Genomic DNA, 16,138 nt, shown 5'->3' on the forward strand with positions numbered 1-16,138 from the left:
ATAAAAGAATTTAGGAACTATTTTTTCTCTGAAACTAATGTGGGCAACTCTCAACTCATAAACAGGCCAAAAATATCCGTACTTACATATGTAAATCCACCAGAGTAGGGATTTGGAACTGTGGCCAGTATGAACCTGGGAGATAATTCCATCCCTCATCTCTGGCTGACTCCCCTCTGAAGGCCTAAGAATTGGCTTTCCTGTTTCTTTTTCTAGGCCATCAAGTGTCTCCCATTCAGAGTTTTAAAGATAATTACAGTTTCCTCTAATTTTCTTATCCCTAAAGCAAGCTTGCAGTCTTAAAACTCATGAAGTTTTACTGCCTACACCAATGCAAAAAGCAGAAGATTTCCTTCTTTATTTTACCCACAATTTAAAAACAGATAAAGATCATATAAGGAATAATAATCAGCTCTCAGAGGTTTACAAAAAATTAAAGATTCCTCTAGATTTCCTAGGAAAACAGATATATCTGGATATTTGATTGGAGAAGCTGTGTCTTGGGGCCCAAGAGGAAGGGAAAGAATTTGAAAAGGAAGGCTAGGAGACAAAACCGAAGATTTTATCTTCAAAACCAGAGCAGATGTCTTGGAGGGTATAGAGGCAGCTGTAAAGGGTGCTGCTCACACTTTCCTCCCTTTTTTCTGTCGCCATATCCTATTTATCACTTTGCAGCCCCACTAGCATAAATCCTACCTCAGATCAACCTTAAGGAAGATTTTAAAAAGTACACTTTGGTTATTAGGTTATTAGTGACAAGGAGGAGGTAGGTAGTTGAGCAGCAGCCTGAGAGAGTTAACATTAATTAGTCACAGCAGGGAGAGATGGGGAATAATATGACCACGGGGCCCTCCCTACTGTGATGTTGCAGGGTGGAGGGCAGATGGTATATATATTGAAGACTGCTTATAATTTTCTTCTCATGTTTCAAATTATTCTATTTAACTGCTTTCCCATATAAGCAGTACCATACAAATTTATAACTATGTAGTTCTATAAGATGTTATTTCACAAACTTTAATTCAGGTTCTACTCTGGAAAAACTGGAATAAAATTTTAAGTAGAATGAATTAAATATGAGTGTAAAATATATCAAGAGTTTTTAATCAAACCCCTGAAAATTTATTAATGTCATATGAAATTTGACGGCCCACACAGCCTCTTCTTGCTGGTTTGTAGTACCTGAATTTAAAAATATAATGAATCTTCTCTATTTCTAATTTCAAATGTTCCACATATAAAATTTTGTTGGCTAAAAAAAGTTTTTTTACTAAAAATTATATCATTTTTAATCAATAATTCAAAGTTATTTTAAGGTATGACATTACAAGGTAAAGACTGTCAATACACATTATGGGTATTTCCCAATCCTGTCTCCTAAAACCTAATCCTAAATAAAGCCATAAAAAAAATTCACAACAGACTGGTAAAAACACTGCACACATCGGAACCAAACATCTGCGTTGGAGTCTGAGACATAACAATATCTACTGATCAAATGTGGTAGAGCTTTCTTTCCTACAGTCTGAACATTCTAAGCAGGTTCAATGACTTTTCTACCTTCCAATGAATCCAGAATGCATTGATAAAATGTCCTATAAAATATTAGAAAAGAAAAAAGCATTTACTAAATAATCTCTTAAGCCGTTTCTAGAATTTTAGCAGTGTGCACACCTTCAATATACATTATACACATCTGCATTTACACACCTGCATATACACATAGCCACATAAATATGTGGGAGAGGTGAATAAAGAGAGAGGGGCTAAGGCTAAAAACCACAAAATCCTCTAAAAATGTGATACTCATAGCTCTGAATCAAAACATTTATAAAATAACATTGGGCATATTTCTGAACAGAAAAATCCCTAAACCAGACAATCCTGAAAATGCTATCCAAAAAAATTTATATAGAATATGTAAGATTTATATTTAAAGTTAATTTACTTACGGAAAAAATCCTTTTTCACCAAGTTTTTTGCACAGAGTACTGCAAAGGAAACAAAAAATACATGGGAAAATTAAAATAAAATGGTAAGAGTGCATTGTTACATTTTAAAACACTGAAAACAGTAGATAATTAAACCCTAACTATAGCAATGTATGAAATACGATCCCAAACTTTCATTAAAGACTAGCAAACAAAAGACAGGTGAACCAGTGGTTGTAACTTTAGCAGTGATCACCAGTAACACCTATGGGCAAGAAAGTTTATAAATCTGATTTTCTAATAAATCAAAATCTATTCTCAGAGAAACTCAGTGGCAATGGGAAAAATAGTTCTAAGGAGGAGATTATGTAAAGTCAGGATGTCATATCTATTTTAAAGATGAAATAATTTTATACTGAAGAGGATCATAAATAAAAGAAATTAAAGCTTTCCTGATATAGATGAAATTTTTTTTAATGTTCTATTCTCTACCTAAATGCCACAGAAACTTTACAGAAGAGATCAATTACCTTCCTCTAAATAATCAACTCAATGACAAGATAGGTCTACTCTACCTTTTAAGAATTAAAAGTTAATATATTAAAGCTAGATATTCCAAATCCATTTTCTGAATTACCTTGCATTAAATTACATATATGGATGGATTCACCACCTTGTGAGTACTGTGTTTCCCCGAAAATAAGACAGGTTCTTATATTTATTTTTCCTCAAGAAGACATCCTAGGGCTTATTTTCAGAGGATGTGATTTTTTTTTTTTAAGTATGGTACAGCAATCTACATTTATTCAAATACAGTTAAGTCGTCTTCTGGAACATCATCATAACTCTCCAAACCCCGAATTCCATCCTGAATTTCTTGCAACTCTATTTCCTTTAGAACCATTGGCCCCAATCTCTCATGTCGAGCAACAGAGCTTTCATGGGGCAGATGGAGAAGGGCTGCTCGTCTTGTTTACCGCTCTGCGAGGAAATGCATGGGTTGTGCAGATACACTGCATAGCCACGCCCATCACTAAGTCTTATTTTTTGGGGTAGGGCTTATATTGCGCAAATGCTTAGAAATCCTGCTAGGGCCTATTTTATGGGTAGGTCTTATTTTCGGGGAAACACGGTATACTAAAAACCACTGAACTGCACGCTTTGAGAAGTTTTACAGTTTGTGAATTACACATCAATTTAAAAAGTACTGCTTATAAAGTCACAGACTTAAAATTCTTCTATTTGAACTTGACACAAGGAAGGGAACACACCAATTTTCATATATTTATGATTTATTAAATATCTGTAAATGTAATGTTTGGTTAGTTTCTACCCACAGTTTAAACGGTCTGTTCAATTAGTTATAATTAATGGAAGTTTAGCATATAAAACTTCACTTGACATAACAAACTTGGGAATAAGTCTAAATAAATGTAACTAATCACTTCAAAAGTTCAAATAAAAATCGTTTTGAAGACAGACACCATCTGTAAATAAATAAAATTATTAAGTAATAAGCACAAGATACTGACTTACTAGTCAGAGTCCCTTAGGCAATATCTTAAGAGTTTTATTTTAAAAAACATAAAACTAGAGCCATAATTAAGAATACCAAATCACAAGCTGGATTTAGAACTCCTCCTCAAACTTTTATCACATAAATTGAATACTCAGGATCAATACATATGCAATACACAAATCCAAATTATAATCTTTGATTTTAATGAGGTAATGATTAATGATTTTTTTAAAAAATCACCACCCTAAGATTCATGAAGTGAAATGATTTCATATCCAACTTCAGTGAAATAGGAAATATATGAGATTTCCTACAACTTCTTGCCACCAAGCACAAACTTACTGTTTTTTCTTTTTTTTTTCCTTCCTCCACTTATAATGCCTATTCGCCTAAGACTATTCTTCTACCTGTGTTCCGGATCTCTCATATCCATCCTATCATTCATCAGGGACCTAGAAAGCCTTTACACACATCCTCTATCTTGTCACCTGACTGCCTTCTCAGCATTTAAACATACTCAAGTCTTACCCAAGCTTCCCTCCAGCCACTATCTACCCTCTTTTCTCTCATAATGAAACTTAAAGAACTGTCTACACTTTTTGACTCTACTTCTCTAGTTTCCACTAATGCCTCAATCCACTGCTGCTCCAAAGTCCTGGAGATCTAATTATTAAATCCATCCAATGGACTCCTTATACCACTTGAAGCCCTTAGGGGCATTTGTCACTACTGGCTTACTCCTTCTTCTGGAAGTCTTCTTTCAGTTCTGTGTATCACCACATTCACCTGGTTTTACACAGGGCATAAAACTCATTCTAAGTCTTCTTTGCCACACCTCCTTGCTATGCTATAAATGTTGAGGTTCTTCAGGATTTTGCTCTAGGTCTTCTTTTACTTTATAACCTGAGGATCACAGGTGCTCATTTCTATAAACCTTGGAATTATATGTAAACAGCTATATGTATGTCTATCTTTCTGGGAAGAGAATTCACATCTTTCCTGGGAGAGAGTTCACAGTTTTACAGATTGACAAAACTCTTCCTCCCTGTCTCGAAAAATAAAATAAAGAAGTGCTACTTTTCCATATATTCTCCCTGGTTTTTACCATTTTCTCTATGGTGACACCTAAATCTTTAAAACCCAACCCTTCACAATCACCAATTTTAATCAATTTAATGAGGGAAATATCCCTCATCTGTCCAGTTCTATCACCAGTGCCATCACTTTAGTCCAGGCCACCATCAACTACTGTCTCGGTAATTACAACAGCCTCCTCCCAATCAATCCCCTGCCTCAAGCCTCACTCTCCTTCAGTCTTCCACACTGGACCCAAAGTGATGTTTCTAAAACTCTAAGTCCTTCCATCCATTTCCCCATCTCCCATCCTTAAAACATTCCAAAGGTCTTCTGGCCCAAACTTACATTGGCTTCAAAGCTCTTTGAGCCCTGGCTTTTGCTTAATTCTCTGACCTCATCTTTCATCACCACAGCTCCCCTCCAAATCCAAATCTAAGACGCAGCTACAGTGAACTTTCACTTTCTCAAAGGTACATCTCTCACCCGTAGCCTCCACCTGCCATTCCCTTACGCCTGAAAGATTCTTCCCAGGCTTCTTCACCTACTCATCTTTTAGGTCTCAAAAGGGAAGGAAGCCTTTTATTTTTTTATTTATTTATTTTTGAGACAGAGTCTCACTCTGTTGCCCTGACTAGAGTGCTGTGGCGTCAGCCTAGCTCATGCAACCTCAAACTCCTGGGCTCAAGCAATCCTTCTGCCTCAGCCTTCCAAGTAGCTGCAACTACAGGCATGTACCACCATGCCCGGCTAGTTTTTTCTATATATTTTTAGTTGGCCAATTAATTTCTTTCTATTTTTAGAGACAGGGTCTCACTCTTGCTCAGGTTGGTTTCAAACACCTGACCTTGAGCAAATCCTCCCACCTCGGCCTCCCAGAGTGCTAGGATTACAGGGGTGAGCCACCGCACCCGGCCAGAAAGGAAGCCTTTTAGAACATGTTTCTTTCAACTTCCCCCTACTTGTACTTTCACAGAAGCTCATATTTACCACAGGCTCTCATCACTTTATTATGATTAAGTTTAGAATGTTGCTTATAACTATGGAGGTATACATTCCATACAGCACGAATCTTGTCTGCCTCATCTCTGCATTCCCAACACAAAGCACATATTGCACCTGGCATTTGATTGGCACTCAAATATTTGAACAAATGAAACAGACTCCAAAATAATCTAAAATAATTTCACAGAAAAGAGATTTTTATGTTACATAAAAAATTATCAATTCTCACATAATCATGATGTTGACTTACAAAATCTTATTTTTATTATTCCTATTTAAAATATAGCTATCAATGTCTAGGTATATTTTTATAACCCTGTGTTTAAAAGAATGTTTAACAATTTTCTTTTAAAAATCACAAATAAGACACTGCTAATGTACATTAAGTTTTCGTGGGTTTGTTTTGTTTTGTTTTTGAGACAGAGTTTTGCTCTGTCACCTGGGCTAGAGTGCAGTGGCATCATCATAGCTCCCTGCAACCTCAAACTTCTAGGCTCAAGCAATCCTCCTGCCTCAGCCTCCTGAGTAGCGGGGACTACAGGTGCACACCACAACACCCTGCTAATTTTTTCTATTTTTGGTAGAGATGGGGTCTCCTTGCTCAGACTGGTCTCGAATTCCTGACCTCAAAGTGATCCTCCCACCCTGACCTCCCAGAGTGCTAGGATTACAGGCATGAGCCACCTCATCTGGCTATGACATTCAGTTTTAAAGGCAACTGAAAAATTAAAAGAGCAAAGAACTTTAAAATCAAGTTCAAAGTTTATGAAGAGAAATTAAATTTTAGTAATCAAGAGATTAAGGTATAACACATCAGGGTCCTAGAAGACACAAAATTAATTTTTATATTTTTAAAAAGAAAATTGTCAAATATGACCTGAGAACTGGTAATTTTAGTTATCTGCATAAATAAATTATTTTCACACCTTGGAGCCTTTACTGCACTGTTTTTGTTTCTTGGGAATGTACCTTGGGGACATCCATCTTTGGTACCAATTATAGGAGTTCAGTAAAAGCTCAAAGAATTCATGAATTGCAATATGACAAACTCCTGATTATGTCACATAATAAATTCCCAACTAAGGAAGTGTGTATCAGAATCTCTTGGGAAATATTAATATATACAATATTATATAATGTGATTTCATATTAAGAAATAAATATCTTTTCTATAACAGAAACTATGGAAAGTAGAACTAAAATTGGGAATCGTGGGACCTGGGAGGGGTGGCAGTATGGGGGAACTTTCATTTTTATTTTCTAAATGTTTCTTAAAGGAGACAGGTAGAAATAATGTTGAAAACACTGGGCTACATAATAGGTAGGAAATAGCAGGAGAGAAATCTTGTAAGGTGGGTAGAGCCCAGAACAAAGGCTAAGGAGTACAACCTTTCTCTTTCAATATCTTTAATATTTAGTAAGCTTTCTATTGAAATGATACATACAGAAAGGCACAGATATCTTAAGTGCATAACTCAATGAATTTTCACTAATTTTTGTATTAAAACATTACATGGGACTACAGATATTTAGCAGTCATGTGTCAATTCTGATTAAAGCCAACTACAAATGCAGCATTAAACATTAAACCACCACAGTAACACTGCTACTAAATCCCCTAGGGACAATGTCACAAATAGCCTGTAGATTTACACTAGATTAATATTATACTACTTTGATGTTACTAAACTTCTCAAATTCCTTCAAAGTATTTCTCATTCTTAAGTCTATACTCCCCAAACCTAGCTTGTTCTAGTTATTCTACTCACTCCTTCTACTGATAGATCGATAGTTTGAAATGATTAAAGGTGACGATCACAAGTTAAGGTCAGCCATGTTGGTATACAGATAATGCCTGTGTATTTCAGATGGATGCAGGTGTGTGTGACCATCTTAAGATGCTTAAGGAGAAGGGAACACTTCCCACATCATTCACTCTTTCATTCAACATTTCTTGAGTACTCACTTTGTGCCAAGTACTAAGACAGATTCTACAGATACAACGATAAGTAGATAAGACATGGTCCTTTGCCTTCAGAGCTCAGGTATAATTAAAATACCATGTTGTAAATGCCTTTTCCTATTGTTTTCTCAAGATATTTTTTTTTTAATTTCACAAAAATTTCTTTCGGTGTATTTCATTTGAGGCCTTGATTGGAGAAAACCATTTTCAGAGGTGCAGATGGCAGTAAATTTTACCATTTTCATTTAAGTCAATAATTTCTTTTTCTGTCTAGAGAGGAGTTATCCATATGCAACACACCATGTAATAATATCAGAGTAAATCCCAGTTGTAGAAATAGAATGCTATGCTGTTATGAGTTGTATTCGAAATGAACAGTTATCTATGCTTAATCTGAATAAAGGTCCCAACTGTTCAGTAACTCCTTGCCAAAAATTCCCCTTCTTCAGACTGCAGTCACATTCCAATTACACTGCTAACTGGAAGAAGACTGCTTGAGAGAAAGAAAAACACATACTCAGACATCCCATCTTCCTTCACACCACCAAAAAAATTATATATATACACAATACTGTTCCTGCAACTCAAAAGTTGTATAAACTATTTTTGAACAGAATGGATTTCTCTGCACGTTCTTTGAACTTATGTTGTCATTGTAAAATAAAACTGAAGTTCAGGATAACATTCCTATACAAATTCCACCACGACAGCCCACTGCTTTAAAAATGTCAACTAATATACACCATTCCTAACCACTGGTACATGACAGCAATTTAGATCTTTCTGCTCTGAGAACAGCCTCTACCTAAATTTCATTTTCTTTTCATGTTTAGGAGTTTAAGTTCTACAGAAACTTGTACACAATATACTTTTTATATGTATGTGCTTTAGTTGCTGCTTGAAATGGACACTACATTACACAAGATGCATATTCAAGAGTGCTATTACAGGCCGGGCATGGTGGTGGCTCACGCCTGTAATCCTAGCACTCTGGGAGGCTGAGGCGGGTGGACCACTCGAGGTCAGGAGTTGGAAACCAGCCTGAGCAAGAGCAAGACCCTGTCTCTACTATATATAGAAAGAAATTAATTGGCCAACTAATACATAGAGAAAAAATTAGCCAGGCATAGTGGCACATGCCTGTAGTCCCAGCTACTTGGGAGGCTGAGGCAGCAGGATTGCTTGAGCCCAGGAGTTTGAGGTTGCTGTGAGCTAGGCTGATGCCACGGCACTCACTGTAGCCTGGACAACAAAGTGAGCCTCTGTCTAAAAAAAAAAAAAAAAAAAAAGTGCTATTACAAAATGTTCCAATAAGCAAAATTTTCAGATACAATCCTATATGCATAACAATGAACAGTTAAGTATAATATATGTTGGCAAACAGGAAGTTCAAATATTAGTCATTAAAAATTATGTATTATCAGAAATATATAAAAATAGTATGCATTCAGTAAAATCTGTCCACTTATAAATAGTACATTTAATAAAATATAATTTTAGTAAAGAATATAAAATACTGGATAACATTCATCAAATATTTACTACATGCAAGTGTGTATCAACTACCTTGTGAAGTAAGTAGTAGTATTACTTGCATTTTAGAGATGAGGAAAGTGAGATTCAGGCATAAAGACTTACTAAAGATTATACTAAGTGCTAGGGTTGAGATCTCAACTCAAGTAGTCTCATTCTGGAACCCAAACTTTTGACCACCATACAGAATGAAACATACTCTCAGTTTAGCTCTTCCTTCTTAAAGGATCTTACTCTAACTAAATGAATTATTGGTGAAATAAGTTCGCAAAATGGTTAACCACAGCCTAGGTTGCAGAAGGGTGTTCTCCAGAAGATTAAGAATTCCTCTCTTTCAATAGACATAGATTACCTCTACAATCACATTAGCTCGGTTTTAACTAAGTATCTTGCTACAGTGCCTTTTAATCAAAGAATTTTAGGCAATTCATTTCATGCATGTTGCAAAACAAACAGAGTCCCTAAGTTTAACTTAATGTATTTAGTATCTGGTAGGTATTTAATTTAAATAGTATGTTAGATGATGTATTAAAACATACAGGTTCTATAATGACGTAAATATTCTTGTAAAAAAAACAAACAAACAAACAATATCAGCATTTCAACATTTCACCAAAGGCAAAATTGGTTCAGTTAACAAATATAAAATTACCTATCTGGTCCTCTAATATTAAACAACTTTAACTTCTTTTTAAAAAAAAAATTTCAACAAACATGAAGATTGTGGTCAAAAATTTTCCAAAACAAGTAGAAAAACACTTTTTTGAGACAGGGTCTCACTCTGTTGCCCTGGCTGGAGTAGAGTGGCACAATCATAGCTCACTGTAGCCTCAAACTCTTCAGCTCAAGCAATCCTCCTGCCTCAGCCTCCTGAGTAGCTATAACTACAAGCACACCCAACTAATTTTTTTATTTCTTTATAGAGATGGGATCTACCTATGTTGCTCAAGTGGGTCTCAAACTCCTGGGCTCAAGCAATCCTCCCCACCTTGACCTCCTAAAGTGCTGGGATTACAGGCCTGAGCCACTGCATCTGGCCCCCAAATAATGTACTTTTAAATGAATAAGCCTAGGCAACATAGTGAGACAACCATCTCTACAAAAAAAAAAAAAAAAGTTTAATTTAAAAAAAATAAATAAAAAGCTTCTGCTAAAGCCAAGTAACACATTCAATATGAGATATATATAAAGCATATAGTCTAGGCACACAGCAGGTATACTATGAAGACCATTATTTGGAGAAACTATCTGAAAGCACTTCAGCTATATATCTTAAACCAGTATTTCTGTGAATTCTTTTCTCCAATTTGAGGCTAAAAATACATAAAAGTACTGTTCTCCATTCATAAATTCACTATAATTTAAAGACCTCCTATGCCATCTGCAGACCAAACACTACCCTAGCTATTTCTACCCGAGACTCATTCATCCTCTCCTCTACTGGACAGCTTCATTGAAACAGACCCATTCATAACTGAAGGCTGTTCTTAAGTATATCTAAATTAAACCACACCATTTACTTTCTTCATCAGAACATGGAGAAGGAAACCTTATTGTTCGAAACTGTTGATACCACTTATTAACTTGTGACCCTAAAAACTACTTAACGTCTTTTTGCTTCAAATATCTCATCTGTAAAAATAAGACACTAAGAGCCGCTTCATACTGTTGTTTTAAAGATTAAACAAATTGAAACACATAGAACACTGAGAACAGTACCTGGTACAAAGCAAGTGCTCAATAAATATTAGCTATTATTACTCTACTGTAAAATTTCTAATAAAATTAATCCACCATGTTGCAAAGGCACTTTAAGAGCAAGCAAAAGGGGTCTTCTCACAAGCTGACAAGAAGTTTGTCTTAGCTTGGGCTGCCAAAATAAATACCATAGATTGGATGGTTTAAATAACTTATTTCTCACAGTTCTAGAGGCTCAGAAGTCCAATATCAAGGTGCTAGCAGATGCAACATCTGGCAAGGGCCCTCTTTTCTGGTTTGTAGATAGCTACCTTCTTGCCATATTCCTGAACAGCCAAGATAGGGATCAACTCTCTTGTCTCTTCATATAGGGCCACTAATCCTATTTATGAGGGCTGCACCCTCATAACCAAAACCCTCACCTGCAAACACCATTACACTGGGGATTAGGCTTCAACATATGAATTTTAGGGGGACACATTCAGTCCAAAGCAAAGCTCACGTACCTGGCAGGCTTTCAGTAAATGCTGATAAGTGAGTTCCAATATGTACAACCAGCCTTACTCCTCTCCCAAGCTCCAAGCCCACAGTCCAATTGCCTACTATAAAAACCCATTTAGATACCTCACCAGCACTTCCAATTATACTTACTCAAAATTGAATTCATCAGCTTCCCTAGCGGACTTGCTCTTCATCCTCTGACCTGCCTAGGTTGCACCACATGTTTCCAATCAGCCAGAAAGCAAATTTCTTCCCTGTTCTCTCCTTTTCCCTGGCCACCCCACATCTAAAGCAGTTGCCAGATTACATCAGGTATGACATATCTCTACCTATTTCCATTTCCAATGTTCACATTTAAATAATATATCTAGAGTATTATATAATGTGCCAAAAAACTTCCATACAAAGTATCTTGCTTAATCCCTACAAAGTATCTTGCTTAATCCCTAGTTATATTCTAATATCCACAAAAAAAGAAACTACAAGTCAGAGTTGTGGCTCACCCCAAACCATCATCTGTGAATGAGTGAATGAGTTTAAGCATGTTCCATCCTCTTTTTCAATAGATCCCTCACTCAAAAAGTATCAATGATTCCAGCCTTCTCTCTCATTAGCCCCTAGTCAAGCTCATCCTCTTTGTCCCCTCAAATAAGCACATGATGTTTCTGCCTTTGTCTTTATTCATGATGTTCCTCCCGCCTCAAATGCTATTATTCTAATCACTGATCCTCAAAATCTTATCCATTGAAACTTCAACTCCATGTGAAGCCTTTTTTTAAAGGCTCCATTTAATCCTAGCACTCTGGGATGCTGAGGCAGGCAGATCACTCAAGGTCAGGAGTTCGAGACCAGCCTGAGCAAGAGCAAGACCCCCGTCTCTACTAAAAATAGAAATAAATTAATCGGCCAACTAGAAATATATAGAAAAAATTAGCCGGGCATGGTGGTACATGCCTGTAGTCCCAGCTACTCGGGAGGCTGAGGCAGGAGGATCGCTTGAGGCCAGGAGTTTGAGGTTGCTGTAAGCCAGGCAACAAAGTGAGACTGTCTCAAGGAAAAGAAAATAGAAAAAATCTCAAAACTGTGGATTTAGAATCACGAAATGTTGGAGGTGGAAACATTTGGGAAAAAAAAAAGGCTCTCCATTTTCAGTCTGATTTCCATCTCTCCCTTCCTGTGAACCTCCAACAATACTTTGATTCTACTTATAGTCCCCAGTCCCCTCTCATTTTGCCTGCCCTATGTCTCATTAAGGTGTAAAGTTCTTGAAGACAGATGTGATTTTTAATCTCCTATAGATTATATAATATCTTAAACACAATATGCAAATACTTGCTGAATCAATGAAAATCCTAGGAAAACCACTGATGAGACATAAGGATGAGCAGACCAAAAGGTAAATAACAAATGAAACTTACTCCTTGCTTCTCTTATAAGTCTTTATGTTAGGAATGGCTTCCTTAACTATTTGTAAGTACTTTGCCTGCCCAATCCTTAGGGCCCAACTACCTATTGGAGGTCTTTCCTAAGAACAGATCTCACTGAGCCTTCTTACACAATGGAAAGGTATATTGTAAAAAAAAAATGTTCTCTACTAGCCCTGTTTCTACAACAATGTAAACAAACGTAAGCTTCCAGGTCTTCCGCATCCTTCCAGACTCTAAAAACTGTACTCGTTCAAATACCTGATTATCTATTAATAGAACGAAGTGACAGAGATTTAAATTAGTTTTCCAAATGAGCTCCAGTTGTAAGCACAGGCTGCTAGCACAAATAGGAAAAAAAACTACAACTACAAAAAGGACTGTAATTTATAATAAGAAAATATTTCTATATAACTCCATATTTTTAAAATATTTCCTGGGTTAATAGGAATTAACTTTTTTATAATAGTTTTAGATTTACAGAAAAGTTGCAAAGATAGTACACAGACTCCCTACCCATTTATCTTATTAACATCTTACATTAATATGGTACATTTGTCACAGTTAATGAACCAATACTGACACATTTTTAACTAAAGTTCATGTTTTATTCAGCTTTCTTTCATTTTTACCAACTGCAGGATACCATGCTACTTTCAGTCATGTTACCTAAGGCTCCTTACTCTTGGCTGTGATAGTTTCTCAGACTTTGCTATTGCTTCTCAGACTTGTTATTTATTCATGACCTTAACAGTTCTGAGGAATAATTTGTTTAGATATTTTGTAGAATGCCCCACAAATGGGATTTGCCTGATTTCTCATGATTAGATTGGGTTTATGGGATATTGGAAGACCACAAAGATCATTCTTGTAATATCATATCAAGGGTACCAACTATCAACATATCACTGTTGATATTAACCTTGACCTGGCTAAACTATTAATAGTATTTCTCAGGTTTCTCCACTATAAAGTTACTCTTATTTCCCCTTTCTATACTGTACTCTTTGGAAGGAAGTCACCCTACGTAGCCTACACTAGTTAAGCTCTACCTTTTAAGAGTGGAATAATATCTACATAAATTATTTGGTATTCTTCTGCATGGGAAATTTGTCTATCCTCCTTCAGTAATCATTTATTTTATCAATATGGACTCAAATATCTATTTTATACTTTGGTTATAATCCAATACTATTTTATTTTTTTTGCTCAAATCATTCCAACTTTGGCCACTGGGAGCTCTTCAGTTGGTTCCTGTGTTCTTCTGACATACCTCCATCATTGGAAGAGAAGAAGTGCACTTTTATACTAACACTAGAAAATGCTCTAGGTTCATATTCTATGTTCCCTGCCCTAGCCCTACAATTAGTCATTTCTCCAAGGAGCCCTAGAAATTACCAAATTGAAACATCCATAGAGACACATTTTTCAAATATAAACAGTTAAGCCAACAAAGCCTTTAGCTCCTGAAGTCTTCCCCCACTAGAACATTAAGCTCCATGAAGTCAAGAACTGAATTTTCATCTCCACTGTCTCCCCAGAGTCTAGAAAACAGTGTACAGTATAGGCATTCAATAACTATTATAAACACTGAGTGTCTTAGAAATTCTGAGGCTCCAGAAGACGACTTAAGATGGGTTCACATAATTTGCCATTCCAATGGACTCTGCCTAGATTTGTCATGTTTAGATTCCTATTCTAACATCACTATGTCTAATTAACTGCATTGTTACAGTAAGCAAAAGGCTTCCTTTTTCCACTGCTCCTCCCTCTTATTCTATTGCAAGCCAAGAGTTAAGTATTCCCCAGCAAAATTTCCAGTGCAAATGAATATACATCACATTTTCTAGATTCTTTCTATGATGGCATATTGCCATTTACATCATCCTTTTCCAAGTTCTATTCAAATGACCATTTTAACTTGATATGTAGAGTTTTAAATGAGAGGCATAATGCCAAATCCTTATCAACATCAGCAGAAGAAAAATTACTGACAATGAAAATGCCAAAAGTCCACCTATACCAATTTGCACGTAATACCCCCAACACCCAGTTAGTATGTATGTAAAATAAAGCATCTGAAACCTACCAATATCAGTTTATAAATCTGTAACATGTAGATAGGAAAAAGCTTACGCTAAACAGAGATTGTCTTATCTGTGCAGTTTGGTAATTTGAAGACCCATTTCCATAGCCCATCTAACTATATGCAAAAATAAGCCAAAATTATAATAGGGTGGTTCTATTAAATAACTTTGTATTTATGATACAATTACGATATTAACTAAATGATTTGTAATGGCTTGTTTTCCAGAGAAAGTTACCATCAGGAAAAAAACAGCTACAATCAAAACTCACTACTAAAAGGCAAGTCAGATAATCCTACATAGAGTCCCACTTTAACCTTAAAAGGATATCAAAATGCTGTAAATTGTACTACATCAATAAAATATAATCTATAGCTAGAGCATAAGCCATAGAGGATAAGTGATCTATGGCCATATTTGTAGTATGTGATCCTGACCCATTGGCCACAGCTAATTAGGTAATGAGCAGCTACCAAATCCAGTATAAGCCAGTTAGATCATCTCTCTTAGGAAACTAGGATTTCCTAAGAGAATCTTGACCACACTTAGAGAATCATGACCTTAAAGTAACAGTTCTTTTTTTTTTTGAGATAGAGTCTCACTTTGTTGCCCAGGCTACAGTGAATGCTGTGGTGTCAGCCTAGCTCATGGCAACCTCAAACTCCTGGGCTCAAGCAATCCTTCTGCCTCAGTCTTCCAAGTAGCTGGGACTACAGGCATGCGCCACCATGCCCGGCTAATTTTATATATATATATTAGTTGGCCAATTAATTTCTTTCTATATATAGTAGAGACGGGGTCTCACTCTTGCTCAGGCTGGTTTTGAACTCCTGACCTTGAGCAATCCTCCTGCCTCAGCCTCCTGGAGAGCTAGGATTACAGGCATGAGCCACCGCACCCGGCCAAAGTAACAGTTCTTAACTTTTGGGGGGTAACAAGATGGTGATGGTAAAAGGCCCCTTTGAAAATCTGATGAAAACTATGTATTTACACACAATTTAAAGAGTTTATAGAAACTCAAAAGCTTATCCACAAACACTTCCAAATGATTCTAGGTTAAGAACTTCATTAAAGAAGTCACACATATCCATGCTTTTTCAAATATACTTTGGAACTTTTACCTAAAGGTTATTTCACATATTCATCTTGATTTTTTAAAAAGCACAGGCTTTTTTATCCAAATCACTAATTAACATAAAGAAGAAAGACTGTTTTAAAAACTTACCTAAAAATCTCACTTTGTCATAAAAAATAAATAAAATTAAATCTACAAAATAGACAAAATCTGTATTCTAAATTTAACTAAACAGAAAAAGACACTTAGGAATAACATTATCACATGAAGAACATGCATGTAATTCCCCTCAAAAAAAAAAAAAAAAAAAAAACCTCTAGATTAAAGC

The 16,138-nt window shown here is 35.9% G+C and overlaps 1 protein-coding gene across 1 annotated transcript in view; it reads right to left on the reverse strand.

The window, feature by feature from the left end:
* SMURF2 (SMAD specific E3 ubiquitin protein ligase 2) overlaps positions 1-16,138 on the reverse strand; it is a 94,585-nt gene that overhangs the window by 52,931 nt on the left and 25,516 nt on the right. Inside the window, exon 2 of the mRNA XM_012747458.3 lies at positions 1,953-1,991. Within this exon, the coding sequence (XP_012602912.2) occupies positions 1,953-1,991 (39 nt within the window). The remainder of the gene's footprint in view (positions 1-1,952; positions 1,992-16,138) is intronic.

The sequence above is a fragment of the Microcebus murinus genome, chromosome 18 (genome assembly GCF_040939455.1).
Source record: "Microcebus murinus isolate Inina chromosome 18, M.murinus_Inina_mat1.0, whole genome shotgun sequence".
NCBI classification, from domain to species: domain Eukaryota; kingdom Metazoa; phylum Chordata; class Mammalia; order Primates; family Cheirogaleidae; genus Microcebus; species Microcebus murinus.